This window comes from Trichoderma ghanense (assembly GCF_004382785.1).
Source record: "Trichoderma ghanense strain CCMA-1212 chromosome Unknown scaffold_2, whole genome shotgun sequence".
NCBI lineage: Eukaryota > Fungi > Ascomycota > Sordariomycetes > Hypocreales > Hypocreaceae > Trichoderma > Trichoderma ghanense.
Genome location: NW_027395665.1, coordinates 730,015 through 756,078, shown reverse-complemented (window position 1 = coordinate 756,078; position 26,064 = coordinate 730,015). Strand labels below are relative to the sequence as shown.

Below are 26,064 nucleotides of genomic sequence, written 5' to 3'. Positions count from 1 at the left end.
CGGAAGCAGAACAGCATATCAACAAGGTAGAAGAAGAGTTCAAGACAGGTGAAGCAAGCATGATATGATAAGGCAAGGGGAACAGCTTTGAGCCCCAATTTCCTTCATGATGATATAGCTTTTCCCGGAAAAAAGACGCAAGATAGCCGACTTCGGGCATCCCCATTCAGAATCAATGCTATCAAATCGGCTCAAAAAATGCAAAGCCGTCCAGTTTGCTCCTCCCTCGTAATCTCATACGTCAAGATATCGTGATTCCGATAATGCAGCATCAGTCTATACCTCTTCGGCGCCGTGGCTCGTCCCGGCACATCACCACCCATGCCATCGTCGTCCTGCACCGGCCCAACCGCCAGCCCGTGCACCGGCCGCAACACCGGTCGATGTGCCTGCTCGTCCGACAGGCGAGGCAGGACGCACTCTACCCGCAGCCCGTGATGCCACATCCCCGCCGTCTTCGCTGCAGTCGGCGTCTTGAGCTTGGTAGGAGTCACCAAGAGCACTCGGCCGATGGGAGATCCTATCACGACCAGGGAGAGCTCTGGGACATGGAACATCAGGCTCAGGCGGCTAGTTGCCCTGAAATACGGCCGGATACTTCGTTCCTGGAAGCAACCGAGCGTGAGCGCGTCGGGACACAAGACGCCAATCTCCCTGAGGCCGGTTTCGTATGGGCCCCCGAGACTCCTGAGTTCGAGATCCTTTTCAAACGTCCGAATAAAGCGATATCGCTTGGTCAGCTTCTTGAGGCGCTCTTCCACTGGCGGCCCAACATTGTCATTGAACTCAATCGGTCTCCTGAGAAAGTCAAGGAGCTGCGCTGTGGGCCGCGGAACGGCCTGAATCTTTCCGCTATGCGGGAAGAAAGCCATGTCGAGTCGAACTGGGGGCGAGCTGAGGTGTTTATGACTGCGCTGTCCGAATACCACGGGATCGGGTTTCCTCTTTTTCCCAGGACTAGATACCGGGCTGTCTTGATCCTGTAAGCTCTGCGGTTGGGCCGACGTTGTGTTGGGAGTATCCGGAATGGAGATGGCCTCCTGGAATTCCTGCACGGCGTAAGCCAGCTGTCCAAGTGCTACGTCTAGATCCTGTAGCGCTTGCTGGAATTGCTGTCCTGCTGGTGGGGTTGGAAAGAGGGTTGCGCTGCCGCCCTGGTCTGCTGCAATGACTTCGGGATTCCCTTGAGCAACAATGACTTCTTCGGCCTCTTCAGCCTCTTCTTCTGATGCCTCGTCCTGTTCGTTGCCCTCTCCATCTTCTTCCTCCTCTTCTCCATCCTCCTCCTCCTCCTCTTCATCTTCATCTTCTTCCTCATCCTCGTCTTCTACTTCATCATCATCTTCTTCCTCATCCAGATGCAATTCATCTTCAGACTCTCCAGAGTCGGAGTCGCTATCGTCGCTTTGGCCGCCCTCGACCATGTCATTGGCGGCAACCGCCTCGCCTACGAGAAATTGTAAAGACTCGTCATGCGACATGTTCAGAATGTTGCGGTAGAACTGACCGGCCCTGCCCCCCAGCGTGGGAGGGGGGCATGGGTTGTCCGGGATGGCTGCGAGGCAATCGGCCACATTCACCATCGGCTGCGGACAGCCCGTCCCAGGCTGGAAGACGTTGAGCGCCTGCTCGGGCAGCCCGAGCATCTCGTCCAGGGTGTCGACTGGCACGAAGCTTTCTTCGGGAAGAGCCATGACTCCCCATCCCCTAGAGGAAAGAAACCACTCGTCAGCATCTCGCTTCACTCGGTCGTTGCGGTCTGAAGACGACTTGCGTACCTTGAGGATGCTGGCCAAAACTCTTCACTCTGCAGTATCAGATGCCTAGACGGTGGTACTTGTGTGACGGGTTGAAACATTTGCCATATATCTGCCATCCACATGACCCCCTTTATATCTACCGCGCACACCTTCTCAGCCTGGCCATCCTCGCTATCGACGAAGCAGATGTTGGGGATGTTGGACGCCTGACTCCCGAGAGCCACAACGATTCTCCAGTTCCGGGCTCTCCTAGGAACACTCGGCCTGGTGCTGTCATTGGTCTTGCAGCAGTCGCAGAATTCCCGTACGTCTTTTGACTTCTTCTGACAAGCGGAGAGGGCGAACGCAAAAACCGTCACTTCGTAGCGATTCGTGCTCACGGCGATCAGCCGAGACTTGCGGTGTATGGCCAAGCCCCAGGCGGTCTGGCCGACATTCTCGTGGAAAAAGAGCCTCGGTGGACGACTGGGGCGCCCTCTCTTGGAGTTCTTCTGAGTTCGGGAAGCCGAGGCTGCAATCTCCTTGACATAGTACGCAACCACATCTCCATCGTCATAGCAAGCCACCAGAATCTCCTCTTTTCCAAGGTATCCGGTGATGATATGGTTGATGGTATGCGGAGCGATGGGATCGATGCATCCGCCAATGGAAATCGCCTCCTTGCTCGGGGGAGCATATATCTCTAGATCCGGATGTCGGGGTATCGTTTGTTTCGGTATGCTTCGGGGGATGTAGGCAAAGATGTGGCCTTGGTAGGCGACAAAGTAGAGCTATATCAAAAACAAGCGGCCCAGTGTTCCTCGTCAGCCGGGGCATATTCGCGAAAGTCTTGCCATGCGGCGCACATACATTGTAAGCTTGCGACAGCGCAGTCAGGTTGTTTCGATAACCCTGCATGCTCGGGACAAGCCGATAGATGGACTCCTGCGAATGCCCTTCATCCTGTCCATCAATGTTCGGCCAATTGAACGGCGCCTCAAGGCCCTCCGGATTCATTCCCAACGCCGTTCGTTCTCGATCTCGAATCGCGCCTTTGGCGTCATTGCCAAACTAGCAACGTTCGAACGCATCGCATGTCAGCCCTTCCCATTCCGACCGCCCGCAGCTCTCCGGCGGCATCTCCAGGACAGCAAGCCCCCATGGAAGACTTACTCTATCCGTCGCCGTCTGGGCATAGCATCTTCCCACGGAAACGGTGCGAAAGCTAGGGGCCGGCAGCTTGCCCGAATGGCGATCCATGGCGGTCGAGCAGAGGAAAGCCTCGCCGGTGCGGGCAGCCCGCGCGATCTCGCAACATATAATATAGCAAGCGACAACGGCGAATGTGGAAGTGGCAAAGCAGTTGGAAGATTCAGAGTCGACCCGAGGCTCTTGGAGAGGCGAAAGAATAGAGGATTGCTGATGGCGAGATAGATGCAGAGAGAAAGAGACGACAAGAAACAAACCGGTGGGGAGGACAATGTTGAATTCGGCTTTCAAGGACCAGAGCAGCGATAACAGCGGCTGAGACCCCACATCTAGCGCTGTCAGGTCACTGTGCTGCTTTTATCGATAAAGCACCGTCAACCCGTCATGGCGTCACTGGGCATCCGGCAATACATGCCTTATTATACATGTAGCGAGCATGTAGCTGCTCAGTCGCCTCCATTCACTCTCCAAGTGTACGATGTCAATTTACCGAACCATCAGATAAGGGCATATATATATTTATATATGTACTGTCGCTGTAGAGCGATGCTCAGTGATGTTCCATGGAGGGCGCTGTATAAAAAAAAAAAAAAAACCATTCAACGCCTTCAAGTGCAGTTGTGCATATCCTCGTCAAGCTACCTTTGGTATAACATCCAGATGAAACTCCATCCCCATGAGGAATCAATCGCAAGCAAGACAATCATGACATAAAATCAAGGCTCATAAACATCCTTCATTGCCGTATCAGCTCCTGCAAGTCCTTCATCCGATAGTCCAGCACCGGCGTCACCCAGTCATCCTGCACCAGTGAATACGACTCCGTCTCATTGTCCTTCGGCTTGCGCGGATTCAGTGCCCAGTACCCGAAATCCGCGTCAATCGACTTGAGATAGCGCATCAAGTTGCTCCAGTAGTGCACGTCGCCTACGGAAGGGTTGCTCGGCGCCCCCAGCTCGCCGAACCACACGGGCGCAATGTCCACCTCGAGCAAATACGCCCAGTTGCGCCGCATCGTCTTGACAAAGGACTTGTAGCTCCGCTGAGCGAACCGACCCTGCCAGCTTCCCCAACCAGACCACTTGTAGCCGTGAGCAGAGTAGACGACCCTGTTCTCAACGTCCAGTCGCACCGGCCGATCGAGGGCACCGGAGACGTCGTTGGCCGACTCGGTGCCTTCGACGATGATGAGCCAGTCCGGCTTCATCTTGAGCAGCCGGTTGCCGCATTTCTCGGCAGCGGCGGCCCATTTCGACCAGGGCATGGTTCCCCAGAGGCCCCGGACCTCGTTGCGGAGATCGGCTCCGATGACGAGCGGGTTGTGGACGAACCGCCCCATGACCTCCTCCCAGTGCTGGATCCATTCCTCCTCCGTCTGCTTGACAGCGCACAGCGGCCCCAGGTGATCGTTTGCCCAGCCGGCATCGCACGGGTCTGCGCCGCAGCACCACGTCGCGCGGGTGATGTGGTTGTTGATGATGACGGCAATGCCAGCATCCGTCAGGGCCGTCGTCACCGCTTCGAATATGTCCATGGCGCGGAGGCCCTGCAGATCCGGGTTCGCAAGCACCAGCCCCGGCTCGATGGCGGGGTTCTTCATGACCAGCTCGTCCGCGTAGGGCAGCCTGACGCTGTTGAAGCCCATCTTCTTGATCGTGGCGGCAATGACGCTGCGGTGCTGGACGTCCAGTCCGCCGGGGACAAACAGCTCGTCGCTGGCGCCGTACCAGTTGATGGACGACAGCTTGAAGCGATGGCCGTCGGCGTCGACAATGCTCCGCCCCTGCGTCCTCAGCGGCAGCCTGTAGCTCGAAATCCACGTCCTCTCCAGCGGCGCCGGCAACGGCTTCCTGTTGAACAGCAGCGACTCGCGATCGGGCTGCCACTTGGCGTTGAGGTCCTGCTCCCTGAGCCACAGGAAGGTCAGGTACAGCGCCGCGGGCAGCAGCAGGAACATCATCGCCATTGTGAACCTCGCTCTCAGCTTCGACCAGACCCAGAGCCTCCGCGACGACGACGCGCTGCGCTTGTTGGCCCACGCCCGGGAGACGTTGGCGTTGCTCGCTGCGGGTGGAGCAAACAGCGGCAGACCCTCCTCCGCGCTCAAGCCTACAGCGTCCTCATGGTCGTCGACTGATTGGCTCCAGTGCACATGGCGCTCGGGCTTGTCGGGCTGCGAGGCGTGACGGGTATTGTCGTTGTCATTGTTGTTGCTGCCGGAGCCGAGGCTGGAGCTGGAGCTGTTGGCATCGTCCAGGTTGCCGCTGACTAAGGCGTCCGCCGCCATATTGATGCAATTGAAAGAATTCAGGTTGCTTACACGGCAAAAGCAACGAGGCCCCAGGATTCCGTGAGGGGAGGCAGAAAGAGTAAACAATCAGCCAACCCTGATGCTCGCCCTCTCCTTCAATCCTTTCCCCCTTGACTGTCCTCTGTGTTTTCTGCTTCTCTTTCTCTCCCTCTTATGTCTTTTTCTTTCCTTCTCTTCTCTCTTTGTATGTACTTCGCGTCTCACTGTGTAGCGGCGGGGTTGATCAACTCCAGCCTTGGGCAGACAGATGGATTAGTAGATGTCGCGTGCTCACGTCCGTACCCAAACGCCCATGGAAGTCGTCAGGCTCGCTCCCTCGCTTTCGGCAAAACAACACGTGAATGTCGCCAAGCCACAGACTGGAAGAGTCCAGATGCCCTGTATTTCGTTTGTCCACCGAAACCCCGAAAGATTGGGATCGAGAGAGAAAAGTCCGGCCCCGGCCAGATGTAACACGACACACGAAACACCCACAGCAGAGGGGGTGTGGGAGCATCGAGAGCAGGATCCAAACACCAAGAAATAAGAGAAGGGGAAAAGAGGGAGGAGAACAAATTCAAAACCAAACTCACACGGCTTAGAGTTATTATAAATAAAAACAGCAGCAGCAGCAGGCACCTTGAAGGATTTCACCGTCAGCTGCCCTCGGGCCAATCGCACCTGCGGGCCTCGATCCGGAGAAGCCGGCACCGTTACTATATGTCATACTATATTTGCTTTCCCGTCCATGGGAACGGCAATTGGATAGGCAATGACCTCATTCATAATGCTACCTTACTTACCTTGCCTAGGTAGGTAGGCATGTAATAGTAAGTAATACTCTGCGGAGATGCTCGCTACTAAGACGTGCAGCGCAGTTTCGGCATTTGTCACCAGTCCGATGCTCCATGTTCTACCGGGTACTATCGTCCCACCTGGGCAGGTACTTTCATGCGCACCGTGATTCTTGCGCAGTTACGCGTATATTCGAACTTGCTAGCTGGGGAAGTGTTCACTGCTGCTCCAGTGCACAGGCACCAACAAGCAGGGCTACTACAAGTACGTTGGAAGAGTAGGCGAAACCAGTCACTTCACATCCATCTGGTTTCGCCCTATATCGGTCTCTACTAGACACCCATCATTTGTGCAAAAGACATTCAAAGGGCATCGAGTCAAAGTCTGACCATGGCAATATGATTATCGTCGCTTCCAAACATCGTTGACATACAAGTGCAGAGCAATAGTATATATACAGAAAATTGTATGCTGTGTAGCAAACATGCGCGTCGTGCCCGTCAACAACCTCTCATTGACTGACGGTAATTCCAGCCAATGGACAAGCTGCCAAATCTCCGACCAGGCACCAGCACATCTTTCTTTGTTTTTCTCCTCGTCTTCTCTCTCCTCGTCTTCTACTTTCTCGCCGGTTCTTGCGCATTCAAGCCGGCCTTCGGCCGCTCCCGGAGGCTCGTCAACCAGGTAGGTAGTTCCCGCCATTCCGCGTCCCAGATCGTCTCGCCCTTTGAGCTACTTGTAACTTCGTCCTCGTGACACTATTCCTGTAGGTATAAATGATATGATACCACAAGAAGCCGCCAAAGACGCTGCATCATCAGCAGGCGTGCATGCAGTTCCCTCGGAAAAGTCAGCGTCCAGCCGCATCTGGGGGCGGCTGTCTTGGGGACGGTCGAGGACTTGACTCTCTCGTTGGAGGGCTTCGGAAGCAGACCCTCTCACCCCGACAGCGTACCTTCTCTTGGGTGTAAGGAGTGACAAGAAAACAAGGGATAAAAAAGATGGGTCCAATATGTACAACCAAAAAACTCGACCGTGGCGCCACGCTGCCCTGTGTCCAAGAGAGGAAGCCGTTCGACTGCAAGTAGAGACTCTGCGTCCCCACGCGGTCTATGGCAGAGGGATAGGTAGTATTAATGTAAAAGATGTAAAGAGCGTCGTCGACGCAACATCATGCCGTGTCGCGAGATACTGGACATGTGGCGTCACCTCCAGGGCGTAGTTGTTGTTTCCATAGCCAGCCATGGAGTGGGTATATAAGCAACGCGAAGTGCATTATCAAGTTGATTCGTTTGGCTGTGGGAAACGGGTTCTGTCGCCTCTTCCCCCTCTCCTCCTCCACTCAGGGTACTCATTGCTCTTGTTTTTCTCAGCATCGTGCTGAGGAATTGGGTTTTTTTTTTGGACTTGTTGTTATTGTTTCTTCCTTCTCATGGGCCGAGGTGCGGCGTCTTATATGCGGTTCATGCCCAAGGGGTTCATATCGCGGCTTTGCGGGGCGGCATATGTCTTCTGCGCATCCCACTCGGGCAGGGAGCTGTGCGGCGGCCGCGGGTTCGAGTATGATCGCGCTGGCGCTTGATACCTGGCGGTCTCGCCAAAGTAGTCGGGGGCCTGGGTGCCCGCGGAGGATTTCACTGGATCAAGTGGTGTTACCGCGGCGCTCGTATCTCTGGAGAGCATCTCGTACGAACGTGTATCTTTCTGGCTTTGGAATCGAGCATCCACCGATACGAATTCCTTCTTCCTGCTATTGAACGGAGACTTTACCAAATCAATCCAGCCGGTGACCATGGTCCAGCGGCCAAGCAGAAACAAGATCCAGATACCGTTCAGCTAGATGCCGGTCGCGTCAGCAACTGGTGGAGTTTCGCGCGCGGAAGCGTCTTGGATTGTTTGTTGGAACACTTACAGAAAGCAGAACGAGCACGGCGGATACTGTCGCTTCACTGACGACGAGGGAGCCGGCTTCATTCAGACACTTTGTCTTGTCGCCCTGAGCCCCGATCAGGCAGACAATCCAGTTCTGGGCTACCTTGGGGTCATCGGCAATGGACTGGACAATGTTGTCCTGGAAGACGAAGACGACAGAGAAGAAGATGACGTCGGCAATGATGATTAGGACAATGGCAATGCCTCTCCACTGGAGTGCAATGACTCGTCGGACTCGGCGGTAGGCTTGGCGCGGAGACATCGTGATGACGCTGTTGGTGTAAGTCGGGAGGTTGGATCCTTCGGTCGACGCGGAGTTGTCGTTCAGCGACGCGAGATAGACTTTGATGCAGTAGCCAAAGGTGACGAATGTTGTCACCACGGTAATGCTGGCAAAGATGAGGAGTGGAATCCAGAGATCTGCCAGACTGTTCTTGTGGTTGATGTGGCATGTTGCACCGAATCGGAAAGAGACGCCGCTGAAGACCAGAGCGAGGATGATGCCGATGGTAGGGATGCCCCAACCAGCAGCCTGGGCAAAGATCATAAAGTTGCGGCCGACGAGGACCTGCCAGCAGATCTGGAGATGAAGCGACAGAGAGCGAAGGAACGCCCACATGACGCCGCACCAGCCTCCCAGGATCAGCATGGCACCAGACGCTCCGCAGACGCTCAACGTGTGCATGTCATTGGGAGTGATGGCATCAAAGCATTGATCCGGCTCAGCCGCGAGCGGAATGACGAAACCCAGCTGGATAAGCAAGTTAGCAATGACTAGAGCTCCCTCCCCGTGTAACCGCCGTCCGCGCCACCTACATTCATGATCACGATGCCGATGGTAAAGCATATGCTCAGATAGTGCCGATTCGTCTTGTCCACCGGCAACGCTGCCCATGAGGCCAGCAGGAAAACACAGCAGATGACACTGGCAGTTGCAATCCAGTTGGCCACGGTTCCAATGGTAGTGAAGCTGTCTGGGTACACCCAATCCGTCATGGGGCAGGGCAAGCAGCATTGAAGTGAACCGGCAATCGTCTGGCACAGTCGGCCACTGATGTCTGTATCTCGGCGTCAACAGATCAATCCCAAAAACCCCTGCTCGGGCATTGACTTCTACTTACACCCTCCACTGTCACCAAAGAGACTCGCATCGTAGAAAGGAGCAGGGCAAAGGTTGATTCCTGTGATGTTGGCCATGGTGGAGGATGATGCGGATGGCGTTCCGCAGAGGTAGCCTTGAAAAGGTAGAGGGTTTCGTCGAGTAATAAGTATCCCTCCCGGGGAGGTCCGTCGATAGTCGCTTCCCCAGGTGCGCCCCGAGATGTACGAGCGATGGGCTGAACAATCGACCGTCGAGGTGCGAAATCAAGAAGAGGGGCCGTCAATGGTGGATCGTGATACTAAGGGTGCCCCGATGTTTCGTGCGCAACTGATGCGTTATCATGTGACTCAATATATCAAGTACTTCGAGCCCATCCGAAGGCGGCGTAATACAATCGATTGATGAGATATATCCTCAGACTTCTCGGCAGGTGTGTATCGATGGGTAGCAGGCAGTCGTCGTAGTATCACAGCATAGTGAAGCAAAGAAAGGTATACGGTCGGTAGGTGGTGTTATCCAGGAGAGAAGAGAGCGTTATGATCCAAGGATGGAAAAAAAAGAAGACACGAAGAACAAACGAGGTATGAAGATAAGAATTCGAAAGGAACCCGAGTTTCACCCAAACCCGGATCGTAACAGAGACGACGGCATCCAGGCATGAAGAGAGGGCATGCGGGTCATAAAGTACTTCTTGGCTCGATAGGCAGAGGGACTCTGTCGAGCAGCAGCTGCCAAGCCAGGAAACTAGTCTCGAAATACAACGTTCAAGTCGACCAAGAGGGCGGGCAGACCCCTGCAGGTGCAGAGAGCCGGGGTCTGGTGTTCCTGGTAGGGTCGTGAGTCTTGTGGAGCTCCATGGGCACGGAAAGCTGGACAGGGGCGGCATTCGTCGTCCGCACCGGAACTTCTGAGGTTGAGAGCGTACTGTACGAGTGCCTGCACTCTGGCCAAATGGAGCACTCGACCCTTGACTGAGGGTACGAGGGCATCCACAAGGTGATGAGATGTTACAGGGGCCAAAGCAAGGCTTGTTTGGCCTGCTAGGGCCTCGCCCAAGGGGACACTCCAATGGGCCCTCTCCACCCGTTTCTGGGATGTTCCTTTGGCGAGATGCAATGAGGACCCAAAGGATCTCGCAGGCACAGGGGCGCTGCGGCTTAGAGCAGCTGTTCCTCACAATTGGGGGGGCACGGCGGGGGCTCTTCTTGGTAACGCTCTCTAATGCGTCGTCACAATGCTTTAGTGGCAATTAGTGGCAGTGTTCGTTAACCATCGATACAGTACGGGAGAGGCACCTGGCCAGGGGGGTGCAGATTTTTTGTCGAGGAGAGAGGCGAACCTAGCTGCGAAGGCGCTCGCGCAAATTGGGGAGGCCGGCCAGTAACATCTGCTCGGGAGCTCCTAGTGCCTCTGGAGAGTGTTACCAGCATGACAAACGGCAAATCAACAAGCAGCACTCGCGCTTTGTGTTCTGCTAAGCCATGCTCTGCCCTTGGGCGATCTGAGCTGAAGCAGAGCAGCCCAGCCGTGAAAGGCCCAAAACCCGACAATGGCAAGAAGGACTGCGGCCCCTGAAAATAACGTCCCGTTCCTGGCTTGCCCCAAGTAAGCTCGTGGCGGTGGGGTCGTTCCGAGCCAGAGGCTTGAGCTCGCCGAGGGCCTTTCGAACGAGTCCAGGTACAAGCAGTACAGTAGTGTCGTCTGATGTGATGGCTTGCACACGGAGCAGCGGTCCTTGCATGCGAAGCTGCTGGGTCAAACACCTAGGGGCTCTGTTGGGCTGTCGTCCAGGGGCCTTTTTCCTTTGCTCCATCCCAGTCGCCTCCGTCCTGAAGGCGAGCGGGGAGAGAGGCTTGTCAACTCCACCAAGGGAACGCAGCTCGGCAGCGCTCTGCTGCAGAATGGCTGAGGGCCACGAGAGATCAAGGGCCAAGGGCACCAGGCGGCCCAGGTGGGGTGGCGGAAAGCCAGAGGCACGGAAATGCTCCCAAATTAGGCCATCAGGCCCGCGCTGAAGAAAGACGATCTCATCTAGCTGCTTTTGGGTGATGTTTGGGATAAGCGGCCGCTGTCAGAGACATGACTGCGCTGTGTGGCGCTCGACTAGAGACAAATGACACAAGAACGTTGCAAACAAAGATTCTCTTTTCCCATCACGGGGAAGTCTGTGCCTAATGTCAGCCAGATTCTGAGAGTGATGTGCGCTTCCTTGATGGGTGTTATGCATGTTTGATGGGCTTCCCGCCCTTGGGTCCTTTGAGCATTAGCCGGCAAGCCAACAGCCACTTACACCGGGGCGGCACAGGAAGCACTGTGGGATCTACGTCCTTCAGGACACACACGAACTTCTGCAAGTCATGCCATGCCTCTCGAAAGGCTACCCGAGAAACACTGGAAAGTTGTCAGCTCGTTGTACGTAGTCAGTATCAGCCGGTATACATACTGGATGGTGGAGCTCAGTACAGTGTTCTGCGTGTCGACCGCGAACCTCGTCGTACGTCGTAATGCTCATCGTTGGGGGGCGTGCTATTATTCCTCTGCACCGGCTTGATTGCCAGACCTGTGAACTGACATCTCGATGAGAAGGCGTTGAACAGGCTAACTGCTTGTGCGGATATAACGGCTCTGCTCACATTTCAGCAGTGTCCTTTGAGACGCCGGATCAAGACGGATCTTGCATTTTCGTGACGGCCATGCCAGTTCAGAACGGAGTCTCGATTCGTCAACAATGAGCGCTTCGGGAACTGTATGTAGCACAGGAGATGAGGTGGCCAATTCGCGGTCATTACGCGGCCGGACTCAGCTTCCGCTTGGCGAGGAGGCACATTGCTTGGTTAATCACACAATCACAATCGGTACTATATATTTTACTTACTGTACTAACGTAAATACGATGAAGGCTTGCGGCCTCGATTCTCCGATTCTTGTGTGCGATTGGCCATTATTCCAGCTTCGAACAGGACGGAGGATCTGACCCTGTGCGATGATGGCTCTCCCGTGTCCGTCCATGGGTGCTATTTGCCACAGTGTGTCCTGTCATGGCCTACAGGGACGTGTGACTCAAGCCGGCTGCTTCCCGCCCCTACATCCATTAGGGCTGAGCCAGTAAACATGAAGCGCACACGGAATCTGTCATTGCTGACAGGTCTCAGTTTGTAAGATATCTTCCGCGCTGGGGAGTCTACCTAGCCACACACAGCGGAAGGAGCTTCGATGGAAGCCGCATCTTTCGGGACGTTGCAATTTTGCGAAGCCATCGTGACTGTGACGAGAAAATAATTTGCCTAGATGGCATGTGGTGCAACTGCCAATGAAGAGTCCTGAGAATCACCATTAGCCCGCCAATGGCTGTGGGATGCTGCTGAACGCTGACATGCTGGGCTGCTGATTTGCCAGGCACAATTCCTCTCCCCACCTGCATGCGCATACAATATGTACAGGATGCATGAAGGAGTCTTGCAAGATCCCGGAAGTGGAGCGGACAGGCACGCGATGCGATTTCGTCGCCCAGGAGACTGGAGGGCCTGCGAGGCCCATCGAAACGTGGGCAGCCGTAGGCAGCCAGAGTCCAGTGCTCGCTCGTTGGCAGAAATAGGGTGTATACCAATGACCGTTGCATCGAGCTGAATCTCATCTGACAGACGACACGCGACCAGTAAGCGGTGAATAGAGGCGAAATGGGAGAACTCACCAAGCGCCGAATCGAGCAGCACGAGTAATACAGAGGAAAGGTGATGGAGAATCTCGCGATAAGAGCGCCAAGTTCCGCCTATGGGAGGCTTAGAAGCGGTTCCTGCCCTGTGAATGGCTGTGAAGCCGCCCTGCCTCCTTCCTCACGGACCAATGCTTGTTCGAGAGGGGTCACCGAAAACACGGAAAGAGCGAGACAGGACAAGGCAAGACATGTCTTGGTAGACAAGGCAAAACAATAGAGCAGAATCTTGGCTTCATGCAAGCCCAACAATCAATTGCCTTACGACTTGAGCACCTCGAGATTCCCTCAGCCGACTTTTTCAACCCTCATCTCCGGCCGTCCAGCGAACACTGTGTTTTCTCTCTCTCTCGCATGCCACGCCTGACCCCGGTCGCTCTCCCGTCTCTTCCAAGCGGCCATGGCGAGCCCACCGCAAGCGAATCGGCGTCGAGCATCGCTTTCAGGCTATCAACTACAACGGGGCCCTTCGCACAGCCAAGTAAGCTGTCTAATTTGCGGGTCACAAGGGGATGCTTCTCATCGTCTCTAGCAGGGGGGGATAACGGGGTCGAAGTGTGCACCTGGATGACCTGCGCTGTAGCTTGACCAGCGCAACCGCGGAAAAGGGCGACGATTGCAATCCCGAGAATCCCTGCTGTGAGCGGGGGATGCCAACTGTCATGGAAAGTTTACCTTATGTGTCTACTGTTCGGACAACAGGCGCAAGCTCAAGGACATAGTAGCATCAGTATGGGCAGAGGTCAGTATGAAGTAGCATCGACAGTTTCCGTTCAGGGTTGCAGATGCTGACTCTTTCGGCGGAGTCGTCTCTCCCCAGCTACAAAAGTACGAGCCCATCTGCGAACCCCGCGATCAACGGCATCGGAGTCAAAGCTTTGTACAGCTGTGGAGATGCACGGGAATAGGCCACCAAGAGGCAACTGCCAGTGACGACTTGCCTGATTTGCAACCGTGCATGAGTTATCGACACCATTGACGACGCCAGGGTGCAACTCCAGCGAAGTGAGCGACAAGTTTTCAAGGCTAGGGGCCGATGCATATCTGGCGGAAGCACATGCAGGCCTTGAGCACTGCCATCAGCACCTCGGCACGTCCAGCCTTGGGGAATGCTCATTCTGTCCTGGTGCATGAGTTGCAAAATACGTGGCCTTTCTTGCAGGTACAACGGCGCGTGCAGCACATGTCGAGGCAACCGCGAGATTTCATCGGTATTATGCTGCTATACTCAAAAGTGCAGATCATCGCAGCTGAATTGACCCAGGTTTGTCAGGCAAGTTGTTGTCTTGCCGTATCTGTGAGCCTGCGAAGTATCTCCTCGTTAGGACTTTCGCTTACAACCCTTGATCTGCTTTTACGGTATATGCTGATCGTAATGTGCCTGCCTTTCCTGGTGGCCCTAGCCCGGGGCAGCTGTCGAGCTTCAACGGAACAAGCTTTGTGGACTAGGTTACGCGTCGGCTGTTACACCGATTGAGCAAGATCCTCGTCGACAAAGAAGATGAGGATCGCAAGTTGTTTAATGACCACACATCGGATCAAATCAATGCTGGTCACCCCGCGATTCATTGACATCTCGGCATGACGGAACGTGTCAAATCTCAAGTGCTATCCAATTCGAATATGCTGATCGGCGTGTGCCCTGCCTTTTGACTTGAGCAGTGTCGTCTTCAGGAAGCTCACGACCAGCTTCAAATCAGCAAGTGCGGTACAACGGCCACGGCGACCCAGGACAACAACGAAGTTGTACTTCGTACAACTGACTCCCTACTTCCACTATCAGCGTCACTTGGCCTACTTTGCCTCCTCGAGCTATTACTCTTGGCTAATTATCCAACTCAAATGCCAAGTTCTAAAGCGGCCAACGGGCCGTCGATCTCAACGTGGTCCCTGGATTTAGCCTATGATATGATTCGTCCAGCTTCGCCGACCAAGCACGCAAGTGTAGTGACTTGCTTGCCCAAGGCATTGGAAAGGCACAGTAACAGGTCATCACAGCATCAGGCTCCGGACTCCCATCACTCGCAATCGGATGCGCTTTGGGTCATCCAATCGATTCTCCTCCTCAGAGACGATCATTCGTTGCGGTTCACCGAGAGCCCTTCCAAGATACTTGGAGGTCGGGAGAATTGTCTCAGTAGGAGTCCACGGGTCCATTCTGCTGCCAGACACTTATCTCGACGAGTTCCCAACAAACGCCGGCAGTCTACTGAAGCCATATGGCCTAAACAGGCTGCCTTGCCGGTACGGGCCCAAGTAGCATTAAGCCTGCTTCAAAATCCAACCTTGGCGCGGATAATTGAGAGTCGCGGTACTGCGTATGGGGGTCAAGTTTGCTTGAATACGACAGCAGCTGCCTTTGATCCGGATCGATGGTAGCTTGGCCTTCATGGGAGCCCTGACTCATCAGAGACAAAGAACCTTGCCTTGCCATGGCCGCACGTTTTCATCTGGGCCAACCCACCCTTAATGTAACACCAGCTCGAGGATTTGGTGATTCGCGCGCTTACCCTTGGCAAACTGGAGACTGATCATTGCCTATTTGATTTACTCGTATCGCCCCTTCTTGACCAAACGGCCAATTTCGAATCCACACCCGGTGCATACGACCTCATCCCTATCCATCCGCATTCCTACATATGTACACGGCTCCGACGGGAGGTGTCTTGCAGAAATACCACATGTACGCGCCTACAAGGTCGCTTCAGCACTTTCTCATCACTGCATGCTGTGACTGGCGGTGTGAATCACAAACGAGGGGCCGAGTCGTGCTCAAATTGTCTGGCTGGGCTGCACTTGGTACTGTACGCTAGCACGACATCGTGCACCAAAGCTGCTTCATCCTTTGATTCAAAGGACGGTGAGAATTTGGGCAGTATTGACCTCAACGCATCACAGCGGCCGTCATTGTCCACGCAGGTGGGCTCTTGGCTTTGGAATCGATTCTATTTCCAGGTTGTCGCTCATCGTTGAACAAGCACAAAGTTCCCCGGCCGGTTAGACAAATCGGGCAATGTCGTTTCGATGCAGAGGCTCGGCGATGCTGCCGTCTACGAGGGCCTGAAACCAGCCAACGTTTCCGGCCTTTCTCTCGGCCGGAATACACTTTTGAACCTCAGCGTCGGTAGGCCAGGAAGTTCGACGAATCACCCGCGACAACGACAGTTGCAATCATTACATCTGAACGGTGGTACATCATCCTGGCATCGAACGAGGACACAATCGTCTCGCTCAATGACCGAATTTCCTGGCAATTGCAGACTTGTGTGAACCGCTCAGAACCTCTCTCAGCGACATTACGGGTGATAGCGCAGTCTCGACAGTTACGGCCTCATATTATTCTTTCTAGGTATTGAGCTTGCATGGTCTGTCGACACACCATCAGAGCCCATTTAACTCCTATGAGTGCTCCCTATGAGTGCAAACATACAGTATCGTCTTGTTACAACCGCACATCCTAGGCTGGAGGGATGCAACCGGAACCCAGTTGCATCGCAGAGTACAGCCTTGAGGCCGAAATGGAATACGGAGCCTACGGAGAATAGTTCCACTCCCCAGCGCCGAGGTAGATGTGAGAACAGTCCAGCAACCACAAGCTATACTCTTGTCGACGACAGCTGGCTGAGGTGAAAGTATAACGAGAATCAAGGACGATGTGGCCATCATGATTTCAAACCCTGAATTTGGCATTCGCGACACACAAGTACAGGAAAGCAAGCCAGGTAAAATGGTGGCTTGCGGCCACGCCCTGCAAAGCGCGCAGTCAGACAAGCAAATGACATTTGATGGTAGGCGAGGGAACTCTGAAATGGAGTGATCCGATGGAATGCATCTGATATCAGCATATGAGATATCAGCTGGACATGATATCATATCCCATCTGGAGTGTTCCAGGCGTGGCATCTCAGCTAGCCGTCTGTTTCGATGGCCAGTCTTCAAACAATTGGCGACTGGGATATAGACGAAATCAGGTTTGGGCGTCATCCCGGGGAAGAACAACGAGCCACAAAAACTCACCGGATCATGAGACGAACCATCCGCGAAAATCGGGACCCCAACGGAGCTGAATCCTACCAAGATGGGGCGTGGTGGTGCGGATATACGGATACTGGGGCTGGTACTACAGACTTCATACGGCGTCGTTTATTACCTGGTAACCACTGCGAGGCCAGGTCGTGAGGTACTGTACGGTGAGCAGTGCAACTACATACGAGAAGTACTGCCACATACGGCGAAAACTTGGCCAGGGGCAAAGGTTGATGTTCCCGGATTTGCTGCAATCTGGAATATACACTACTACGCACAAGCGACGGCCACATGAGAACCCCTGACGAGCTCCAGAATCCGGAATATACCCGTACGGTGTTGCGGGCTGTTGGATGAGCTAGATCGCGGTACTAACGAAGTTCATACCCTACTTGGGCTCAATCTTGCGGGAAACATTGCTTGGTCCGGCCCCCGTTAGCAGCCTGTCTCTGTCCTCTTCCCGTGTTTTTGTGTTTCTCGAAGGCCTTTAGACACCGGCGGACAAAGCAGTAGCTTCCCGCTTCCCGCTAGGTTGTGATTTGCACCGATGTCACCACGGCCAAAGAGCTTAAGAGACGGGATTCTAAGAGCTGGACTTTCACCTTACTGACGGGCTCGGCAGAGAGGCAGCAGCACGACCGGGTGAACATTCTGCCTCCTACTGTAAGCTCGCTTTGCGTGGCTCTCATGCGAGAGGCGGGCGCAAGATCAGCATGATTGGCCAAGAATACGGGGTAAGATGCTCGATGGCTGAGCCGTGAGCGCTCCACAAATGCAGGTACGGAACGCAGGATAGTATGTACGAGAAGGTGGAAGTGCCGTCCGATGGGATGCGCGTAAGATGGCCCGCCGCCAGGGGCCGAACCAGAGAGTTGGTTGGATCCATCGGGTGCAAGACAGGAGGTACTGCGGAGTGCGAGTTAAGATTGAGCCCGTCATAGGTTCGCTCGGCTCTCGGAGTGGAAGCACGAGGCCGGTATTGTGTTGATGAGAAGAGCTGGTTCAGGGCGCTGCCCAGAATGGCGAGCGTCGTCCGCAACAGCCCAGCCCCGAAGCGATCTATGTACGCCGTTGACTCAAGCGGAAAGCTTCGTATGGAGTTAACGAACAGAACGGCCGACGTTCTCTATAGATCTGCAACGGTGGGAGTGAAAGCGAGCTGGCCCGTGTTGGTTGGGCAGTGGAGTTGCCATCTACTATTCTAGGCAATACGGCTTGCACTTCCCATTCATCGCCCACACAAGATCCTATGAAGTACACACATACTGACAGGGCATCGCCCACAGCAACGAACCGTTCGAGGCGATTCCCCCGGCAGAGGACATGCCTGTATGCATGTAGGTGAGACAACACACAAGACTTTCGCCAGGGGTTATTGCGAGGAAAACGAGCCGCGCAGAATCCTCAACCAACACGTCTTGGAGGAGTCTCTGTGCCCGCACGGCGCCGGTGCCCGATGCTGGTTCTTCGGCAGCATGGCCGACTTGGTCCTAGTCTCCCTCGTCGTGCTGCAGCGGAGAAAAAAAAAAAAAAGGCTCGCCGGCGTGGCGTTGTCGAGGTTGGCGTGGCGATCCTTGAAGGAAAAGAGATGACCGCCCACTCGGGAGGGAACGTGGCTGAGGGCGAGAGAGCGGGCCATAAACGCCGATTGCACTGGAGCTTTGGTGGTTACAATGTTCCTTCGGGTGGAAATGGCTTCATTGCCGATCGTGGAGCTACGGGACGGCGTCTTACTAGAGAAGGCTTTCCAGTGGAGGGCTCTTTTTCTAGGCTCCTGAGCCGTGTTTACTCACCCCCAAGCAAAGTGGTTCTGGCAGCGTTTCGAAATTGCAATGCCCTATCCGGATGCTAGCCCGCAGCAGCCCGCAGCAGGTGCGGCGTGGCGTCGACAGGGGGCGCTTCCGCCAGGAGTTCGTCCGTCCGGACGCGTGCGAGCTAGAAAGACGGGTGTGGGATGGGCGAGGGTGGTGTCCCGTCCAATTTGTGGAAACTCCGAGGCGGCGGCGGCGCTCTTCTAGAAGGCTTCTAGTCCATCGAGCATGAAGGAGCGTAATGTGCGTGAAATGAGGTTAATCACAGCCGCACGCTTGGGAGCATTCATCTTGGCGGGTGCGAAATCCAGCCACAGTGTGCGTGCTACGGGAATCAGAAGGAAGAGGGGTATGAGGAGGGCAATGGCATGGTCCCGATGCCAGCGTTGCATCGTGTGTTCAGCTTGGCTGCAGCGGCTTCTCGAATCGATGCGGATGTCCGGGCCGGTGGTGTTGGGTCGTTGCAGTGAGGGTCGACATATCATCAACATCACCCACGCTGTCTCGACACGAGTCAAGCAAAGGTTACCCGCAGCCTTACCTGAAGGAATCACTCGATCAGAGGGAAGAGGCAAAAAAAATTAAAAAATTGGACGTCTGCAGTCGTATTGATTATCAAGCAACAGCTCTTTCCCTTGACTCAGGGCTCATCCTAGCATACTGCTTGCCTCCATCATGATGCTACTGTGCGTTATATGTTGAGGAGGCGTTCTTGGTCGTTGATGTGGTTGTCGTCGTGGTTGTTGTGGTTGTTGGTGTTCATTTCGGGCCGGTGGTGGTGGTGGTGCTGTTGTTGTTGTTGATGATGCTGCTCCTCACTTCATTTCATCTCATCTTGAGCTCTGTTCTCACTGAATCCCGCCAAGCACTTCGGACGAATTTACGCTCAGCTGCACGCAGGCCGCGTCGGCGAGGACAACGGCGATGGGCTTCTCCAGTGCAATCTTGATGGGCCAGCCCTTCCTGTTCATGGAACCAGCCTGAGACGAATGCAGGTAGCTGGCGAGCCGGAAGGCCAGAGTGTTGGCCAATGCCTCAAGCGTCTCAAACGTGGATTTGCTCATGACCTGCTGACCGTCAGTATCCAGGGCTGCTGCTGCTGCTCGCCGCATTTCGGCCTTTGGAAAGCCCATGTGGCTGTGTTTGTGAACTCACCTCGACTGCCTCTGCCTCGATCATTGTGAAGACATCATCGTCGATGTTGAACTTGTCGATCTCAATGGTGGCAACGACGACCTGCTTGGCCTTTCTCTCGTTGTCGTTGACGCCGATGAGAGTGGGAACTCTGAGGTCGTGGATCTTGAGGCTCATGCCCCTTGGCTGAGGTCGTGACTCGCCGTCGCGTCCAAAGAGTGCTATCCTGGTGAGGCTGACGCCGCCTCCGAGCAGCGAGGCCTTGGGGAGATGGACTGTGAGCTCGAGACACCGGATTGTCGACGGCTTCAGAAACGAGGTGTTGATCTCTGGCTCCTCGTCCGTGGCCTTGGACCTCCCGTTGCCGTCCTGGCCGGTGAGATCATTCCAGATTGTGTTGACGACGACCCGCAGGCTTGAGGACTGACTTGTGCCAGCCGCGCTGCCGGATTTCTCTGCGTCCTGCTGCTGCTGCTGCTGCTGTGACTCCAACGAGGCCAGTATCGCCTTGCTGAGGAGACCGTAGTGGACGGTGTCGGCCTCGACTCTATCGGCGGAGGACGACGTGTCAAAGGCCTCCTTGAGCATGACCGAGGCCGACACGCACAGCGGCTGCGGCCTCCCCTTCCTGTTCCAGGCGTCGGACGGTCCCGCGATGGACGTCTGAAGATTGCGCACCCGCACCACAGCGGGAGGCTGGCCCGCCAGGAAGCGGACTCGCCAGTTGGGCTCCAGGTCTGCCATTTGTCTCTCGGTCTCGGTCCCCCAGAGATCGACACGGGGCTCAGATCTGGGGTAGCAGCAGCAGATGAGCGGGCGTCGATTTGAGATCGGAAAACAGGGAAAAAGAAAAAAAACAAGGCCCTTCCGTTTTTGGGTGTCTTTGGGCCGCAACAGCTTCTGCGCAGGGCTGCAAGTCAGGGTTTTTTTTTTTTTTTTTTTTTTTTTTTTTTTTTTTTGCCGCGCGCCTTGACGTAGGATGTTCCTTTTTTTCACCCCACGTTTGGATGCTTCGTTTGCCTCGGTAGATCGATCGGAGCGTTGATGGACACCACCAAAGGATTTTCTCTTGTCCGGGGTTGCCGTTGGGCAGATGAATAGGAGGAACCTTTCCGGCTGCGATTTCTTTGATCCTGTCCTCTGTGGTGGCTTCCTTTTTCTCTCGCTCTTTTGAGGTACCAAGGCGGTCGTTCTGATCTCTTTTTTATGAGACGGTGAGGGAAAGGAGGGAAAACCAGCGTGCCTGGGAAAAGCGAAGGCGGGGTTGGTTCAACAGAAAAAAAGGGCTGTGCCACAAACAGAGTGAGTGAGAGTGTGAGTGAGCACCCGGGCACTCAGTGCAAGGGAGGAAAAGTATCCGAACTCGGGGCAGTCTGAGATTGGACTGAGACATGCCTTATCGGTGCTTTTGAGAGGTATTGTTTCTTTTGCATCTCGATTTTGCTGTCTTCACCTCTGTTGCGCGATTTGGACTGATTTTCTGCTCTTGAAAGGTTGCTATTTCCGGGTAATGTGCAGCTTCTTGTCAAGGGACTTGTGCACACTGTTGGCGCTTTGCTTGTGGTTCTCCCGGCTTACCCTGCAGGGTTCGGGGTTTTTGTCCGATTGCAATGGACAACAGACAACGACACGGACATGAGTACTAACTAGCTGACAAGAGATTATATACGGGTGTTGATGAAGCTCGAAGTCCATCGGAATAAAACAGAGTCCCGCTGTGTGCCAAAATCTATGCAGTCTATACCTTGGACGCCGTTGAGAATCTACATCTACCGTCTATGGGTAACTCCAATCCTCTCTCCGGGAAAACGAAGGACACGAAAACTCCAATCTACCATGGCTCTATAACACATCAAATCCTTTAAGTGAAAGCAACAAGAAACCAAAGACACTTCACCCATCATCACAGTTCAACCAAGTTCATCAAATATCAGCCCTGTCGCACTGGGGCACATCACCATTGGTGACCTCCCTGATGAACTTGGGATCCGGGTCGAAGAGCATAACGTGGAAGTGCTCCACGGCATGGATCGACTTGAGAGCAGCCCAGTTCTTGAACCACATGACCTACGAGATGATCAGGTCAGCCTCGAGAGACTCCTCGCAAGGACAATGAGAGTCGAGTGACAAGACTTGACTCACCTGGTTTTCCGGCATGCGGGACCGAAACTTGACCGTCACAAAGTCATCAATCTCCTTCCTCGCCTTGTCCGTCAGATCCCCCGTCGCCGAACTCGCCTTGAGCTCAAACTTTGTCCAGACGACCAAATGCACGATCCTCTTATCCAGCCCATACGGCCAGTCGTTGAACAGAATCTTCACATCGTCCTCGCACTGGAACGGCGCGGCGCCGCTCGGCACGACGGGCGCGTCCCAGCGCAGCCGCTCCTCGAGGACAAAGTTGGCGATGCTGCCGTACGACCGGGCGAGGCGGTAGGTGAAGGCCTTGTAGCGGCGCAGGTGGGAGGGCACGCGCTGGAAGCGCTCGAGGCTGTTGGTGCGGATGAGGTGGCAGACGTCGTCCCAGGACTGGGGGCGGTAGTCGGCGTCCGGGGTGGAGACGGTGCGGAGGTCCTTTGGGCTGAGGTTGAGGAGGAAGGGCGGGCAGTGCGGGGTGCGGGCGTGCTCGGGGACGTTGATGTTCCAGAAGGGGAGGGGGAGGGTGATTGTGACGCTGAGGGAGCCCATCTTTGTTTGGTGTGTGATGGCGGTTGGGGTTTGAGTTGTGGTGTAGATGGAGGAGGTTGAGGCTGGAGGGCAGATTGGCCGGGGATGGATGCCGAGGGGGGTTTTCCCGGACCGGAAACGGGGGGGTTTCCACCGACTTTTTGATGTTGAGATCCAAGTTATAAGAGGTTGAGTGAAAGCATCAGGAGCGTACTATATCAAGTTCAAACTGGTTGGATTCTGAGGTATTTCAAGAAGGGTGAGGTCGGGGATACATGGCGATATAAGAGAAGAAGTAAGAGTCTAGGCGTTATCAACCATACAAGGCTCAAGCTGCAACAATACAAACAGACTCCACCGGGCTGCTACAGAATGGAAGTCCCGGAAGTGTCATCGCGGGCCTCGCTGACGCCCTGCCGCTGTGTTCCAGGCCAGAAAACAGGGCTATCTGGACTCGGAACAAGCCACATTTGGTAGTTTGTTTCTTCCTCTGACTTTGCTATCTCTGACATGTGCGGATGGCATCGTCACGTCTGGGGCCCAGATGCAACGTTGTGTATGTGGTGGAAAAAGGCTCAAGCGGCCTCGGGGCCATTCAAGAGGCGGCGTGGCGGCACGGGCTGGACGTGATGGGCAGTGGCTTTTGGTGGTTGCAGCGCTGGAGGCCCGCTGGAACTTTCAGTGGCGTTGGCTCCCGTCAGCTATTTGACCACCCTGATCGAGCTTGACTAATGTGTGGACCTGGAGGTTTCATCTTCCATTCATCTCCTTGAGGCACGGGATCCTAACGTATCTTCCTGTGTATGGAGACTCGAGAATCAAACGGAGATGGCGGCGATGATAAAAGGATGGCTCCGAGAAGGGAGGCAGCGGATGGATTAAGTAACTCTCCCTTCGTCATGTCAAGCTGGTCGGTACGGTACAGAAAGTTGCATATAACTTCCCCGGTCAGGAGAGAATCCGTTTCGAGACTGGCGTTGACCGAGGTCTGAACTCGAAGTCATACGGAGCCGCAAAAAACAGAGACGGGAAATTATCGTCATTTCTCTAGCCGGTGGGCGAAAACGGTGGCCGTACATACAACGCCGTTGACGATTTTCTGCTTTTTTTGCTTTTTCCTTCTAGAACTCATCCAATGTTCTGCTGGTAGTTGTACAGTGACCGATGGAATGCAACACTGCCACTACTACCTATCGAGGAGAAACGGAGTATATCTCCGCGTCCCTTTTTTTTGCCATGTCCTTTCTATCTAGGTCTGCCAGAGGTGAAGCCGAGCAATGCCGATGCTCCCTGAACCCCACGTGTTTGGGGCCAGATATCTTGAGCTTCATGTGAGCCCGAGTCTGAGCCTGAGCCTACCCGGGCCGTTGATGTAGGAGGTCCGGATAACGGAGCGTCGCATTGGGAATGTGTCGATGCCCAACCTGGATCCAGTTTTCAGTCGTGAGCGTTTTTTTCTCTCTCTCTCTGACTGCATGAAAAATATAGGATTTAGACACGACGTTAATTTATGAGAACTGCGGATGGAAAGAAGCAAGAGAGTTGATGAGAGAAATCAGCTGTTTCTCCGGCAGAGGTGCTGCAAGTGCAGGCTGACTGATGCTTGGGTTTGACACTTGACGCATCATCTCCGCCAGGCGGGAAGGCCATTCCGGGTGACTTGTCCCGAGCAGAAGCCGGCAGTAGCGCCGACTAACAGTTTTGGTTGGTTCAATTGTTAGGTAAGGCAGGTAGGGAGGCAAAAGACGTTGGTGAACATGCGGTACTTGGCAGACTGCAGATGTTTGTGAAAAGAGACAGGTCACTCTCGGGTATCATGGCTTTTGGGGCGTCAGCTCACACGAACTCCTTTTCTTGCAACCTTGGGTATTCAGCAAGGTAGCAATTCACATGTTTGGGATGTAAACGCGTCTGTTTGTCAAAGTCGAGAGCTTCCTCAGTCGATGGGGATCGAGAATCGAGAATCGAGGGATTTTTGCCTGCGTGAGGCAATTGCCTTGAGGTGTGTGAGAGCAGCTTTTAGGCACGCAGTTGGCAGTCCTTTGGGCAGCCAGACGCAGCATGCCTTCTGCAAAGAATTGCATCTGGGCGCGAATGCATATCGACGTGCATACCTACCTACAATGAGAGGTGAAGTAGTAGTGGTGGATTGCGACGTCTCGGCCACCAAGATTGCCATGCCAAAGCCTATGCAAATACATGTATCCTGCCATGTCTGCAGAGGGATAAAAAAAAATGTTCTCCCATGTTCAGATTCTCATTCTCTGATCATGACTCTATTTCGCCTCCCCCTCCATCATACACTCCATCTTCACCCAAAGGCTGCAGCGTGGGATTCTGTTGGGACCCGATTGGCACGGCTTGACGAGTTGTTTGGCCTAGATACCTTAGCACAAAGGGAGGAGGACATGAACACCACCCATCAAGCCGCATCACACACAATTGGCCACCTTGGTACATACAGTAGAATAAAGCTTGGGCCGTGAAGCAGGCAAACAAGGAAAAGGGTGGCGGGGTTTGTTGCTGAACTGCGGATCCCCCTCCATTCATTGTACGAAGTATTACGGAGCAGTACTGTATCACTTTTGTGTTAGTCCGACAAGGCAACGGTATTACAGTCCAGTAATAGGTACTTCGTACGAAGTGGATGGCATTCAGAACAGGCTTTTTTTTTTTTTTTTTTTTTTTTTTTTTTTTAGTTCCTCACGACTCTCCTGGATGGGAACACATATTGATGAGCGAGCCAAAAATAACACAGCGAGAGATCAAAAGACCGGTCTGGCTGCCCAGCTCATTGAACCCCCTGGCCTTTTCGGGCTCCTGACCGCGAGGGGCATCCGGCCGGGATCCAAGCTGCGCGGCTTCTTTTGCTAGTAAGGACGATGCGAAATGCTGGGTGGAGCGGCGAGGAGGCTTTGGTCAGGGGAAACAAGGGAATCGACACGGCGAGAACGCAGGCGATGGACGGATGGGATCCAGAAATTACGGTCAAAGTGATGGTTGACTTTGACCCGGACCGCAGCCAGCTGTCTGTCGTAAAGGGGCTGCCCCCCCCTCCCCCCGTTTTCCGGTTCCTTGTTAAAGCCAGCAACAGACTTGCTTCTTTTGTTGTTGTTTCTTCTTCTCCCCATTCCTTCGATTTGAATCCGTTGCCTCTGCTGTTGTAGCACCTCGAGAGTCGGTTACCCGTCAGTAAGTAGTTGCCTGCTGCAGATCCCGCGCTGTCATTGTTGTACCGCAAGTAATATGTCCATGCCCATTCCCGCGCCAGCTGCGTCATTCATTGACGTCAACACGACTGAATCACAACTCGGTCCAGCAGAGGCCCGTCCCCATCCCTCACTCCAAAACCTGGATATAGGCAGCAGAAACGGCACAGTGGACGAGCATTAACTGGGTCGTGCTAGATTTGCTTGGGGCAAGGCTCAATCACAAGCACCCCGCCAGAACACCCCACCTTCTCTTAAGACCTGATACCTCCCCCCCTTCTTCTCTCCTTCGACGGCCGCCATCGAACGTCGAACCTCTTCGAATCATCACCACCAACTCTCTCCCGCTGCTGAAACCGAATCGCTGCCATCAACAGCGTTTCCGAGGCGTCCTCGCAGGCAATCACTGAACAAACACCAAGCACACAACCAGACACA

General features: G+C 54.4%; 6 protein-coding genes across 6 annotated transcripts; all 6 read right to left on the bottom strand.

The window, feature by feature from the left end:
- Positions 1-191: 191 nt before the first annotated feature.
- Positions 192-2,999, bottom strand: CCMA1212_002639 (uncharacterized protein; the record flags this gene model as incomplete). The annotated part of the gene is made up of 4 exons (XM_073700017.1): positions 192-1,707; positions 1,779-2,530; positions 2,610-2,810; positions 2,913-2,999. 4 exons carry the CDS (start codon positions 2,997-2,999, stop codon positions 192-194), a joined length of 2,556 nt encoding a protein of 851 aa, XP_073561255.1.
- A 685-nt stretch (positions 3,000-3,684) lies between these two features.
- On the bottom strand, positions 3,685-5,235 carry CCMA1212_002638 (uncharacterized protein; the record flags this gene model as incomplete). Its single annotated transcript, XM_073700016.1, has 1 exon — positions 3,685-5,235. The coding sequence occupies one exon, from the start codon at positions 5,233-5,235 to the stop codon at positions 3,685-3,687; it is 1,551 nt and encodes a 516-aa protein (XP_073561256.1).
- A 2,250-nt stretch (positions 5,236-7,485) lies between these two features.
- CCMA1212_002637 (uncharacterized protein) lies at positions 7,486-9,162 on the bottom strand (the record flags this gene model as incomplete). Its single annotated transcript, XM_073700015.1, has 4 exons — positions 7,486-7,869; positions 7,946-8,716; positions 8,782-9,023; positions 9,087-9,162. The coding sequence occupies 4 exons, from the start codon at positions 9,160-9,162 to the stop codon at positions 7,486-7,488; spliced, it is 1,473 nt and encodes a 490-aa protein (XP_073561258.1).
- Positions 9,163-10,541: 1,379 nt separating this feature from the next.
- Positions 10,542-11,579, bottom strand: CCMA1212_002636 (uncharacterized protein; the record flags this gene model as incomplete). Its single annotated transcript, XM_073700014.1, has 2 exons — positions 10,542-11,135; positions 11,511-11,579. 2 exons carry the CDS (start codon positions 11,577-11,579, stop codon positions 10,542-10,544), a joined length of 663 nt encoding a protein of 220 aa, XP_073561259.1.
- Positions 11,580-19,464: 7,885 nt separating this feature from the next.
- On the bottom strand, positions 19,465-20,540 carry CCMA1212_002634 (uncharacterized protein; the record flags this gene model as incomplete). The annotated part of the gene is made up of 2 exons (XM_073700013.1): positions 19,772-20,540; positions 19,465-19,683 (listed from the first exon to the last, which is right to left on the bottom strand). The coding sequence occupies exons 1-2, from the start codon at positions 20,492-20,494 to the stop codon at positions 19,465-19,467; spliced, it is 942 nt and encodes a 313-aa protein (XP_073561257.1). The 5' UTR covers positions 20,495-20,540.
- Positions 20,541-21,673: 1,133 nt separating this feature from the next.
- On the bottom strand, positions 21,674-22,438 carry CCMA1212_002633 (N-acetylglucosamine-induced protein 1; the record flags this gene model as incomplete). Its single annotated transcript, XM_073700012.1, has 2 exons — positions 21,674-21,817; positions 21,893-22,438. The coding sequence occupies 2 exons, from the start codon at positions 22,436-22,438 to the stop codon at positions 21,674-21,676; spliced, it is 690 nt and encodes a 229-aa protein (XP_073561262.1).
- Positions 22,439-26,064: the final 3,626 nt, after the last annotated feature.